The sequence below is a fragment of the Anas acuta genome, chromosome 1, assembly GCF_963932015.1.
Source record: "Anas acuta chromosome 1, bAnaAcu1.1, whole genome shotgun sequence".
NCBI lineage: Eukaryota > Metazoa > Chordata > Aves > Anseriformes > Anatidae > Anas > Anas acuta.
Window position 1 is genome coordinate 90,200,565 of NC_088979.1, and position 13,630 is coordinate 90,214,194.

General features: G+C 37.7%; 1 protein-coding gene across 2 annotated transcripts in view; it reads left to right on the plus strand.

Moving 5' to 3' along the window:
* APOO (apolipoprotein O) overlaps positions 1-12,124 on the plus strand; it is a 29,232-nt gene extending 17,108 nt beyond the window's left edge. The window contains exons 7-9 of one of the 2 annotated variants that reach the window (XM_068687362.1): positions 2,154-2,261; positions 8,990-9,085; positions 11,806-12,124. In XM_068687362.1, the coding sequence (XP_068543463.1) occupies positions 2,154-2,261; positions 8,990-9,058 (177 nt within the window). In that variant the 3' untranslated portion in view covers positions 9,059-9,085; positions 11,806-12,124. Of the gene's footprint in view, positions 1-2,153; positions 2,262-8,989; positions 9,091-11,805 lie in introns of those variants that run through there. The other variant, XM_068687371.1, reaches the window with a different exon arrangement.
* Positions 12,125-13,630: the final 1,506 nt, after the last annotated feature.

Genomic DNA, 13,630 nt, shown 5'->3' on the forward strand with positions numbered 1-13,630 from the left:
CATTGCAGACCAAAACAAAAATCAAAAACAAACAAAAAAAAACCACCAGCCTTCATTTGTTCATTTTTGTTTGTTTGTAGAAGTTACTTTCCAGTCCTGGTAGCTTTGCACTGCTTGTACTACTTGTTAGCGTTTCTCTTTTGCTAGCACTATCCTTCTAGCTGAGCCATAGGTTTTCAGAACTAGTTAGCTGAAGTACTGGAGAGTGAACACTCCTGAATACTGAACAAGAAAATAAATATTTATAACTGTAATGCCTGATTTTTGAGGTTTAACACATTCATTTTCAATGCAGTTGGTGTGCCTTTTGTTTGATGACCTTTATCACCTTCAAATACAGGAAAAACTCAGTGCATTGCACAAACTTTTTGAAAATCAGAAGACACTTATAATTGTCAGAAGTGGTTACAAATATGCTTGCTCTTCGTATTGAAAACATCCTGCAGCTTAGATTTAGTTGTGACTCAGAAAAGTAGTTGCTGATTTGGGTTTGGGTTTCTGGTTTGTTTGTTTTTTTAATTCTAAATACGTTCATTATTAAATAGCATCTTTAGTAAAGTGTGTGCAGATATGGCTGACTGTTGAGATCATCTGAGTTTCTCTATGAAATGACACAGATTAAGGAACAAGAGATTTGTTGCTGAGATGTTGATGTCAGTTGCCTTGCAATGTGAATGTGTGATTTTAGTGTAAAAGTAGAAGGTCACACTGATGCTGCATAAAGCCTTTGGGCTTTGAATGCAACAATCTTGTGCATTTGTGGACATAAGCTCATCTGATATATATCTAAAATCCTTACTGATCTCAGTAGAATTTTAACTGCTATCTGAAAATCACTCTACGATCTTTAATCTACTGCAAACTAGGTGTCCTTGTATGCAGTTTGTAAATAGGCAGGTTTGTATTTGCGCTCTACCTAAAATCTAACGCAGCACTGAAAGTCATGATACAAAGCTAGAGGTCTCAGCGTGGTTTGAAAACGTGTTGTGTGAGCTGCAGTATACAAAGGTGGTAACCTGACTTGCCCAGAAGTACATCTGTTATGGTGGTGGTGCACAACTGCTGTAGTTAATTTTTGTTCAGACAAAGGGAAGTGGTTCTTCACGTTATGTGTGCCAAGTGGTAGAACTCCTCAGCACATGATGTTTTGGATCTAAAAAAGTTATGCGGTGCTTATTAGGAGACAAGATGAGTTCATAGGAGAGAAATTCACTGGGCATGGTTATACATATAAAAATCGCCTCTGGCTAAGGAAATCTATGAGCAGCAAATTGTTGGAGACTGGAAGAAACGTAAGGAGAAGAATCACTTACACTTGCCCTGTTCTTGTAGTTTTCTGGCTTTGTCCTCTCTTGGAGATAGGGTGATACTTTCTCATTTCTTGATACCATTTTTTTTTTTTTAGTTTAATGTCTGTCTAGTTGAGAAAATTGTCTATTTTTATTTCCTTTTTTTTGTGTAAGAAAACATATTAATCTAAAAGTTGAGCCTTCAGACTGACTTGAGCCTGGAGCTCTAAAACCCTAATGCTCTTAAGTGTTAAGATGCTATGGATTGACGAATGCTATGAATATTATGGTTGCATATGATGGGGCAGGAGATACTCTTGTATTAGACTTAGGGACTTTTCCTGTTATAAAATTATCTGTTGGTGTAAGATAGCAAACACTGTCTTTCTTATGTCTTCGGTTTTGAAGTTTGACACTGCTTATTTATTATAGCCATCTATCCGCAAATCAGGTCTTTCTTCTAAATTGCAAATAAAAAGAAACAAAGGAGTACTTCTGTTGTTCTGTCACAACAGTGAAAACTGTAAAACTGCAAAATAGTGACAAACTAGGTAGGGATATTTTGTCTTTAAAGCAAGTTTGGTCAAATTAAACAATTTGCATATGTTAAATCTATTGAACATAGAATGCTAAGACTGTAAAATCCAGAATTGTTTCCATGCAACATCATCCCAATCTTTTAAACAGATACATTTAATGTAGTTTTCAAACAGTTTTTTAGCAGGTTGGCTTTTCTTATTTCTTATGTGTCACGTTGAGCTTGAGTGGGAAGATGTTACGGATCTTGGATTCTGAGATTTCTTCCACATGAACAATCTTCCTCAGATTATTAAGTTCATGCTTTGTAATTATTTTGTTTCAAAGGTTGCTGGTACACAGCTGTATGACTGGAGTCTTCAGGGATATATTGCCGTAGAATCTCTTTGGAAGGATAATGCTAAGAAGAAGAAATCTGGGAAAAAAGATGATAAGGTAAGAAGTCAGAGGAACTTGATTTCTGGATTAGGAGAAAATATGGAAGAATACCAGTAAGCATCAAGTTTCTTTTGAATCAGCTTTGAATCTGTGTCCCAATGCAATACTGAAACATTGCTGAAAGTTTCTGCTTTCCAGATACCCATTTGTTAAACATTGTTCTAACAGTCAGGTTAACATTCACATAGTCAATTTATTAGTTAAAATAGACAATAAAGATGAACGTTATTGTACAAGTTGCTTTTTTTTTTTTTTCAGTCTGACATTACTTTCTTGCCTTTTTGAATGCTAAATTGATACTTCGCCTTTAGAGGTGGTCAAATATCATATACAACAGCAGTGAATTGAAGGATTTTAGGGTTGTTTATCTATAGTTGTTTACTTCTATAAAATGCTACGTGTTGTGACTCGATAGTAATTAGTGGAGCAGAATGCAGTGCCATAATTATGCTAGAGCAACTATTCATAAAACTGTAAGGAAAAAAGATTCTATTTTGCTGCTTTTAATGAATTATGAATTTCACTTTCTACAAAATACTAGCAAGTTTCAATATTAGTGCACTATGATTGGTTAAGGATACTTGCTGAAGATTAGCATTGACTTGTGAAGACATGTTTTAAAGTGCATTAAAAATGAACTTGCTTTAATGAACATTATACTATATAATGTCTAGGTCATAATTTATAACTTGCCTGAAGCTTCTGCAGTTAATTATCTTAATGATGTTTTGTTTTTTTATCTGCTAGACATTTCCATTATCCCACAGGAACAAGCTGTCTCAATAGTTGTACCTCTCTGATACAGATAAACAAACTGACTTCTAAGAAATATATGTAGATGGCTCAGTGAATTGGAGTATAAAAGGCTGAAGAATTGTGTGAGTTGATAAAATATATTTGAGGGAGAGCCAGTAAGGTTTTCAGGGAATTTTTTAACTGAAGAAATAAAAATTCAGAAGTGTAACGTAAAGCTTCAGTGGTTTTAAATCCACTGCTAGACTTGTTGTATCTTTAATTCCTGATTTCTAAGCAAAAAGCTTGTTCTAAGCTGCTTCTGTTGATAAAAATTGCTGCCCTAGCAGCAGACTGCTTCCCATCTCTTATTTTAGTTGTTTAAGGCAGCAAAGCAGAACTAAAAGGTGTTTTGAAAACAACTTTGAACCAGCAGAAAGCCTTGGTGTTTCACTGTGGACCTTGTGATTGAGCCCTGGCTCAGAACTGGTAACAACTCATCCTAGGTTGACAATGGTGTGTGGCTTTAATGGTGCTGTCTGGGTTGTTGGAAACCAGAAGTCCTGTCTGACCAGAACAAGGTATTTGCAACCCAGAGGTCTAAGAAATGAGAAGGGTAGCCACTGAGGGGGAGATGCTTTGGAGAGGCAGTTGCACTTGAGGTTGCAGGTATGGAACTGAGTTTCCTGGGTGGGTCTGGGTATGAGAATAGTTCCAAACAAAGGGGGTTGGAGAAATACACATATGTCCTTTCAGATACTGATCCTTTTGAGAATGGTCACCAGTTGAACGCTGGTGGAGACCTCCATCAGTGAATACTCACCCTGTATTGGCCCCTGGACACTTGAGTAAATGTACTTGTGTAACTCTTTGAATAAACAAAGCTAAGTCAATCATATTGTACCTTTCGTAAAACCTAGGCTGTCAAAAAATGCATCAAAAAAATAAGCAACATTAAAATATTTCAGAAAGACAAACTGACAGCATCAGTAAGGTTTAGCTGAGCTTTTTATTTTATTGTGTCCTAGGCTTTCAAAAGGAAACACATGGTTGTTATTGGAAGGCGAAAACTTTTGAAGCTTTTATCTTATTATAAGGTTTATTCAAGCACTTGCTACCTCAGCAGAAAAACAAAGGGCATGTGAAATTGGAGAGACCACTAAGTAAACACAGCTCTTTCTCTTCCTCCTTGCAGAGTCTTTAAATCACACCCTTTAGATGCCAAAATGTTATTTGGACAAAAAAAATGAAATCCCGTTGAACAATTTCCTTTTAAAGTTCATCTAACTGATTAGATGTTACTGTTAACTGTTGCCAGTTAACTTGGTGAATTAGGCAAGAGAAAAAAAAAAAATGTGACTGAAATGAAGAAGCAATATGAATTGGATGGAATTTCCTGCATTTCAGAAGTTCAGTGATTGCTTACCACTGAAGTATGCAGCCTCTTTTTTTATTTTATTTTTTTTTTTAGTTCTCTGAAGTTGTTAAAGAGAGGCTGTTGTCTCTATGCCTTCTAGAGATGCCAAACAGCAGTTCAGAAGTTACTGGAGTGAAAAGTGTTTCTGATGGTAGAAGTCTGCTGTGAAACTTCCTTTGGTCTGAGTTTGTGAAACAGTACGAAATATGTGGTTGAGAAGGTGTTTTGGTTTTGCAGGGGAAGGGAGAGGGCGATTTTGCTTGTTTGTTTGTTTTATTAAAGACCATGCAGTGCTGTTCTATCAGGATGTGGTCAGTCACACTTAATAATGAAAGCCTCTACTTTTTTTGTATGTACAGGCATCAGCATGCCACTGCAGTGAGAGAGGAAGTCTACCCAAGAAACGCGTTTTCAGTCTCTCTAATGCTGTGTTATACTAGTGCAAAAAAAAAAGTACTTTTGGTTCATACAGCTGATAAGATTCAGCTAATCGGCATCAACTATTCCAGCAAAAGGATTTCGGTTACTGTGTTTTTATTGGAGCTTTTACTGGTATAGAAATGCCAAGGAAGAAAAATAAATACTTCTAACTGTCATGTACTAAAGTTGGCAAAGTTTTCGGGGACAAGTTCTGCCCTAATTTGGCAGCCTGGTGAAAGAATCATATTGGTTTTGTATATTTGTTCCTTATTGCCATAGTAGGCACCTAGATTTCTTTCCTAGTGAAGGCAAATACAAATGTGGTTTCCTCTTGGAGTGACAAAGGCTTGTGTTCTGATACCAGCTCGCTTAGACCCAGGTTTTGCTCCAGCCAGTGAGCTAAAACAAGTGAAACACACAGAAATAGCATTCTCTTCAGTCAGTCAGTTCTCACTTTGTGTTTTCTTTACGCTATTCAGTGTTTTGCTGTATATTCAGCTATTTTGGATTCTTCCTCTTGCCATGACACTGAACAGGCACACATTGTTTTTACCAAAGTGGCAGAACAGTGCTAGAGCTCTACAAACATCCCCTTTCAGTCCCTGTTCACTTCTTTGTGTGCTCTTCCCCACTTTCTTCCAATGAGTAGTAAGATCTCGCAGAAGACTGCTGCTTACTGTATTTCTTCCCTTGTTGCCTGCCACTTGGTTGTTTAAACAACTTCAGAGATTGAAAGAAGCTCTTACAGCTTATTGTTTGGTTTTCATTCCTGATCTGTTGGTAGAAACCATCTGTGATTTACCAATACTCTCTGCGTATACATAACGTAAGTACTTAAGTACGTGTGTATGTACACACACTTAGTTAAGCACAGCTGCTTGGGTGTTTTTATTAAGTGTCAGCTGGTGACAGAGTGCTTCCAACTGCAAAGACTGCTCGGCTTCGGTGGGCTTGGTTCCTGTACTTGCCTTAAGGAAATGATGAAAGTGGAAGTTGTGGTGTCAGTGTCTTGACTGGATAGCTTTACTGTGAACATCATAAACTGTGATCACAGCAAACCTAAACTGTGTTTTGAGTATCTTGTAAAATAAAATATGAGCGGCTGATAAATTTAAGTGTATAAGAGCTGGGAAAGGAAGAATCCACCCTACATAAAGTTGTGCTTTTTAGAGCAACTTGAAACATGGTAACATTTTAAAGTGCTCCATATTTCTAAGAGTAAATTTCAGGCTCAGCAAAAATTACAAAACTGAGAACATGTTGTTGTTGATTGACTAGGAGATGATGAATAAGGTTAAACAGTGCTGTTGCCTTTGTTCTAAGCAATACATTGCAAATGAGAGACAGAAGAAAGGGTAAATTATTAATCTTTGTGCTTTGTTTCTACTCTTGTAACTGTTGTTCTGTTCTGGTGGCCAGACTGTACCTTTTAAGAGTTTTCCATAAGTATAAGAGACATGTATGCCTCTCTTTAGAGTTATAATTCCTGCGGTTAGGTGCCACTGTAACGGGGCCCAGCCATCTGCTTGCTTCCTTGCGGAGGAAGCAACAGAAACTGACTTTTGCATTGAAGTAGGATGTAATGTGAGGAGAAAGCCAGCATTTTTGTTTGGTTGGTTTCTTAATTAGACTAAGTTCCTTTTGGACTTTTTTCTTCATATGTAAGTAAAATTTGGATAGAAATAATAATTTTTTTGAAATTTTGTTTAAAGTTTAGGTCTCGATCCATGTCTGTTAGACACAGTGAGCTAAGCTGACATTTTTTTAATCACTTAAGTATTAAAGCTTTATAAAGAACATTGCGTACAGTCCCCTTAATTCCAGTATTACCTTGGATATCAACTAATGATTTTTTTTAATCCTGTGGAATCCCAGCACCTTGAAGACTTTAGGAGTGTGTCACGGAGATCTGTTACAAGTCACCGTTGAGCTGAAGCTCGCAGTTGTGTAAGAATGCAAAACATTTCCACTCCTGCTGCGGGGTACAGCTCTGACGTGCGAACTCTGTCCACCCAGACACGTTACGAAGTGGCTGTGTTCCAGCAGAGAGTAGAAGGGCCGTGTCTTGAGCATGTGCCTGCTTCTAACAATGAGAATGCCATGGAGGAGGCGGGCTTTCGGGTCGTTGATCTAAACACGTTTTTTGCTCCTGATTTGTTTTGGGTGTGACTGGAGGACTTTGACACTTACGAAAATTAGGTGTGTTTGCTTCCTTTGCCACCTCAAAGGACTTCTTTTTCTGGTCACCCATATTACTGCTTTATCAGTCTCGCTCGCTCTTTGTTGATGTAGTGGGCGCATACAGCAGATGGAGTTAAAAGACCTTAATTGATAATTGAGCTAATGAGTTTGTGTGTAAGGATAGACTGCTTAGCAGCGGGCTGATTTGAGCCTAGACCTCAGGCTGATAGATCAGCAAAGACGAGCCCTGTGATGAGACCTACCAGTCTCACAGATACAGAGGAACTGAGCAAAATCCCTATTTTCCCATAGGTTTTATTGCTAGTTGTCTTGGTCTGTTTTGTTTTGTTTTGTTAGGATGAAATAAATACCTTACATAGGTGGTGGTATTTTTTTTTTTTCCACAAGTCAAGACAAGCAAGTGGAAGAATACAGAGCCCTCTGTGAACAGCATATTTTTAGTTCATTTGTTCAGAATTGAGTAATCCCTGAGATGAGGCATCATGAGTCAGACTGTTCATTGTGAGTTGTAAAATGTCGTAATTTGTAAGTTCCTGTACCGGGAGGATTATGGAGTAGGTCATTGCTTTGAAATGGGTGTGCTTCGTGGATATGATTTCATTTGCTATGAAATACCCAGGATAGTGATCAAAAGAATTTCTTTTTTTTAAGAAGGGGTTAGCTTTTTAAGATCTTGCTAGACATATTTTGAATAAGAACTTCAAGTATTATCTCCGTAATTAAATCTTGGTGTATTGGGTCCATATCTCCAGCACAGCATATACTGGTCTCGTATATATGTATATATGGCATATATATACCATACCATATATATACACACCATATGACCATATATATAGTCTCATAGACTCAGTGCCTTTACATAGTGCTTAATGTGTACTGGAGTGTAAATTCAAACCATCCTGTATTTTTGTTTGTTTGTTTTCCAATCTTTGTTTGTTTTCCAATTCTTTTGGTTTATTTTCCATCACATTTGTTTAAGGCATATTAAATAAATAATGAAATATTAAATATAAAAAAAATAATTAAGCACAACTTAATTTTCGTGTTTCAAATGTAAGAATAATTGAGGTTGTGTGTAACCTCCAATCATTTCATCCATCCCCATGTTCAAAGCAGAGCCAGCTTTGAAGATAGATGTGGTGGCTCAGGTTTTGGCCAATCAAGTCTCTAAGGGTAGAGATTCACCAGCCTCTCTGGGTGACCTGCTCCTGTGTGTGATCAGCACAGTGATATTTTTTTTCCTTATATCTAGCAAAAATTTGCATACTGCAACTGTGTTCTGCTGTGAACCTCTGAGAAGAGGCTGGCTCTTCCAAATATGCAAATATTCATTAAGGGTGGATAGCAATTAGATTCCCCCTTTGTCTGGTCTTCTCCAGGCTGAACAGACCCAGGTCTCTGTCCCGTATGTCACGTGCTTCAGTCCCCCAGCCGTGTGTGTGGCCCTTTAAGTATTTTCTTTATTGATATCTATTTAAAACCATAATGAAGAGAGTGTTCGTTATAGCATACTTGGCAAATAGATAGACCAGATGCTCTAACGAGCCTCTCTTCATTCTTTGATTTCTATAATTTATTTCAGAGAAAGTGTAAGGACAGTCTTTCAAAGGATATGTGCTGAAAGAGGCCTATTGTATAAATCCACACAGAATTCAAAGAATGCAAAATAGCAACCACTCTGTGGGAATTCATCCCCTCTTATTAATGCAGGCAAAAATGAGTCAATTAAAGCATTTCTGTTGAACTACTTGTTCTTTCAAATCCTTTAATTGCTAAGCTAACTACAGGAAGACCAAAATCCTAGGAGCAGTTTGAGAGATCATTTTTGGGGTATATCATAATGAGTTAGCCTCATCAACCACTTGATTTTGCAAAAGTTTTTGTTTCATCTTTTTAAAAGGTCTTCTGTTGTAGCAAAAATATTAATCGTGATTGTTTTTGCCACCTTAAGGGTGATGCAGAGGGTGACAAGCCCCAGGACATGCATGCTGCTTCAAATGAAGAGCGAGCCCTGAAGTAGAACACCAGATCACTTGCTATCGAACAGGTAAAGGCTAAAGGCTGCTTTATAGCCGCAGCAGCAAAATAACCTGGAAAAGCTGAACATTAGGGTTGACTTGTAGTTATCTTCTTCGTATTGATGAAATGGGGAAGAGAGGTAACAATTTCTATTTTATTTTATTTTTATTAAACTTCAAGTTTGTCCAGAATATGCATTCTTCTTAACAGTGCTTAAGTTAAATGATCTAAATGCTGCTTCTTTAGAGCATAGAAAGTAAATGTAAATTTGTCCTCTATGGGTTATGATTTTTTTTTAACAAGGCCTTTTCAATATATTGTTAGTTTGGGTTTTTTTCTTCTTCTCTTCCCATTTCTGGCTGCTGTACCAAAAATCTCTTTGCCTTCTTTGTCACAGCTGTGCAGGTGTGAAGGAGGGGAGAGGAACCTCTTCCCTGCTCTTACATTTTCTCTGAAGTTTTGTCAATGTCAGGGTACAGCCACATTTTATAGCTTGTACAGTCCATGGTGTGCCTGACTTTTCTTGTTGATGCACCTCACTAACGAGAGGTGCTTCATCAGTTGGGAACCAGTGATGGAGGAAAACTTTTACTTCTAAAAGTAGTTCTAATTTGTAGGACAAAAATAGCTGTATGTCTGAGGCTTATCACAAATAGTAATGTAATTGGACAACATTTAGGACAAAACATCAGATTATCTTCTCAGAGAACAAACGTTAAGGATATCTTTTCTGAACGCATTTTGTAGTTGCTTGTTTTTGTCCTGTATTACTTTCATGTTATGCTGAGAATTATTTTTCATCCGAATATGATTCTAGCGTTGTAGAGACTTCATTGTTTTTTGTTCAGTGTTCCATTTACCAGTAAAATTATTTTTTTCCCTAACTGACAACTGTGTAAATAGAGTCCAAATTTAGAAAACTGCACCAATTTTTTCTTCCATGCGTCACCACCAGTCACAAATGTTATGCAGATGTGATGGAGTGCACACATCTGCTGAGCAGCAGCATTCTACCATTACACAGCCAGCTTTAACAGCAAAACTACTTTCTAATGTTGTTTCCATTCATGTATTTTAATTGCTATGGCTAGTTCTCATAAGGGGAAAGGTATTTGTGTGGCTGATTTACTGAGTACCTTAGTTTTCCCTTCAGATATAGGAATTAGTTTTCCTTCAGGAAACTAAGTCTCTAAATGTGTTTTGCTAGTATTTTATACAATAACCACATAAGATTAAAAAAAAAAAAAAAAAAAAACAAAACAAACAAACATGAAATAGGAAGAACAGTCTTGTTTTGAGTAAAGATATTCAGGAAAACCAAGTGGGAGGAAAGCTGCTCTGAAATTCACTAAAATATTGTGCTGCTGGTGAGTTAGGATAGAGCTACTAAATAATTAAAAAGCCAGGAAAATTTGAATTTTTCTTTATGTGGGACACTGTACAAATACTGAGGTTCAATACAAACAGAAACCCACAAATAGCTTTTATTTTCTTTCAGCATTTCTTACCACATGCACATAAATTTTGAGGAATGCTTTTTAGTGGCTGCTGTCTCAGATGCTCTGTTGTCTTAACTTTTTAAGGAGTTAAGATTACTCAGATGTTAAAAGCATCTGGGTACTGCTGACTTTGAAATCTACTTGCTTTGCCCCGTGATGTTTCTGGAGGAGATACATAAACACAGCCACTAGATTTTTGACTTAGAGCAACCGGATGGTGAAAGTTCAATTCCGTATCAGTTTCCATCTGTTCTGTGGGGGTGGCAATTTGTGCCTTCTGCTTGAAATCAAACCTAGTTATTTAACTCCATACACAAGTCCAGATGTTTTGTTGGATTTGAGTGATCCCAAAGGTTGGGCCACTGCTGTGATCTGTGAAAAGACATGTTTGTTTATTCTGCATGAGATCAGTCATGAAAGTCTCACTGTATTTTAAACCATTGTCAATGCTCCTAGTTGAATCTGGTTACTAAAATAAACACTCTTGCACTTCCCTCATAAGGATTTGCCCCAGCGTGGTTCCTTGAATTGTGCTTGGCTGACAATTCACAGAATCGGTTTTTCTTGGAAGCAGTAACATATTTCTCCATTCCAAAAAATGGCAGCACTGCACTTCCTTCAGTGCATGTTTGTAGTTAATAATTATATGTAAACTACGGCTCAAGCTACATCCCTTCATGGGAGAAGCAAGTTTTAATTTTACCCAGCTGTTGTGCTGAAGAGTTTCTTGAAAGTGACACCAGCTTGTGTTTTTCCATGGCATATGTCACTTTCACCCTGTTCAAGTTTTATTTTTATCTAATTCCATTTGTTCCCGTTAAATTACCCTAGATTTATACAGAGCAAGTGAGATTACATAAATGCACTTGATGGAAATTAAAAAGAATTCCTTTTGAGAAAGTTGATTTATTACAAAAGACTCCAGTTGGGGTTTTGTTGCTATGAAGTGTTCTTTCTCTTCTCTATTTCTATACAGCTCAGCTATAGGAATCAAATTCTCTAGAGCAGAGATAATCATTAGTGATATACTGTCAATAATATGAATATTGAAATCTCTATACTAAAATTAAATTCGCACAGAGAGTGTTCCTGAAATAGAGTTTGATCAACCTGCAATATCAAAGCAAAAAGTTATAGTTGCACTTCAACAATGGAAAGAAAAGGCCTATCATATCATAATTCTGCTTTCTCCCTCCCTTTCCCCCTTATCCTCTGTTCCCCCGCCCTTTTTTTTTTTTTTTTTTTTTAGGTGAATAAAAATACAGATGCAAGCAACAATTTCCCAAGAAAAAGAGGAAAACCATCTGAATCCATTTTGATTTTGAATGTGACTAATCTGCCTTCCCTCTCAGGAAAGATTGAGAGTGTGCTGCTTGGGCTTCTGGGATGGAATCCATGAAAGGACATTACGTTTGGGTCAGTCTTGATACCCAAATCCTCAGTTCTGCGGTGGGACTCAAGTTTGCCATGCTTGTCCCATTGCAAGAGCGGCATTGCAAGTAGCAAGTCTCAAAATTCTTCGGTCTTGTTATTATTTATATGTAAAATAAAAATCCAGTTGCATAAAACGGTCATGATTTCTTTTCCTCTTCCTGTCTTCTTTAAACTTGTGTGTGTGACTGTTACCCTGTGTATGAAAGACTCTTGGGATGTTGTTGACAATGCCTCTGTTTTTAACAGCGAGGAAAAGCTTAAAGTAGCACAATGTTTTGGTTAATGTTAGCTCATAGAATTATGAATGAGAACAATTACAATGAATCTTGTGTTTTGTCTGAGGCTCCCCCTCCTTTCTATACAAGTCGTCTGCCTCATCAGTGCCAGTGGAGGTATATAATGAAGCATCTGTGAGCTCCTGTCTGGTGGATGGATGGGAATGGAGCTGTTACCATTTGTTCTTGTTCTTGCTTGAATGCACAGCTCGATGGGAATCAGAACGTGGCAGTGGTGGGAACCAGCTATAGAATAACTTGACTGTTTCCTCATTCCTGGCTAGGGGAGGGGAGAAAAAGCGAGGCGAAGGGAAATATAAAAGGATTTCCAGCATTTTGAAATCTTTGCACAATAAAGCCCTTTCATCATTTGTGGCTATTTCCACTAATCTGTCTTGGTGATGCTTCAGAAGATACTGTAATCCAGGTTAATTGTGCTGCTGCACACGTTACTGTAATACAAGTAGCTCAGAACTTCTGAAGCTCTGTCGGTGAGCCTTAAATGTTCCTAAATTAATCATTAACGAATACGAGGAAAGTGGGAAGGTTGGAACTTAGATGAGTGCTGGTACGATACATAGGTTATCTAAAAGGAACAGGCAAGAAAATACAAAGTAAATTGGATTTAAAACATTTGCAAACATCTTTGTTGTTGCTTGGTTGGGTATTCTGGCTGGGCATATTCCACAAACTTGTAGAGAAAAACAAACGAATCTTGGCAATGCAAACAGCAGTCTGTGTGGGCATTATAAAACAGGCGGGTTCTTTAATGCAGGCATAAGGCACGGAGTCGCCTCAAGCAGAAAAGCAGTATCTCGCAACATGTTCGGTGCTTGTTTTTGTGAATCCTTCAGGCTGGGGAAGATGGGATGTTGATTTAGCAGAGGGAGCTGAAGCCTTGCTTGATTTTGCTGGTGTAGTTTCAAAGAGGCTTGGGAGGATCAAAGCAGTGTTTTTGTCAGTAGTGGAAAGGAACCTGGGCAAACATCAGTTGAGCTAGAACTGCTGTTACACCACTCTTGCAATACAAGCGTAGGCTTCTTTCTTCCCTTACAGACAGACCTTCCCTTATGCGTTCTCATATCCTAAAGAAAATGAGCTACCACCGAGTTAGGAATACAAATTTAGATACCTGTGTTCTGTTCAGTAATACTCGGCGTATGCCACATTGGCATTTAGGAAGATAATTACCTGGTAATTTGGGTGTTCTGACCCCCCTAGACTCCACCAACCTGTGCTTTCTCCTCATTCTCCTGATGCAGGTATTGCCTGTTCTGTTTCTCTGCTACCTGTGAAAGCAAAATGAAAGTCATTGTGTCATCTGCTGCATTAACTAAAACAGAACAGCTTTTAATCTTTATATAT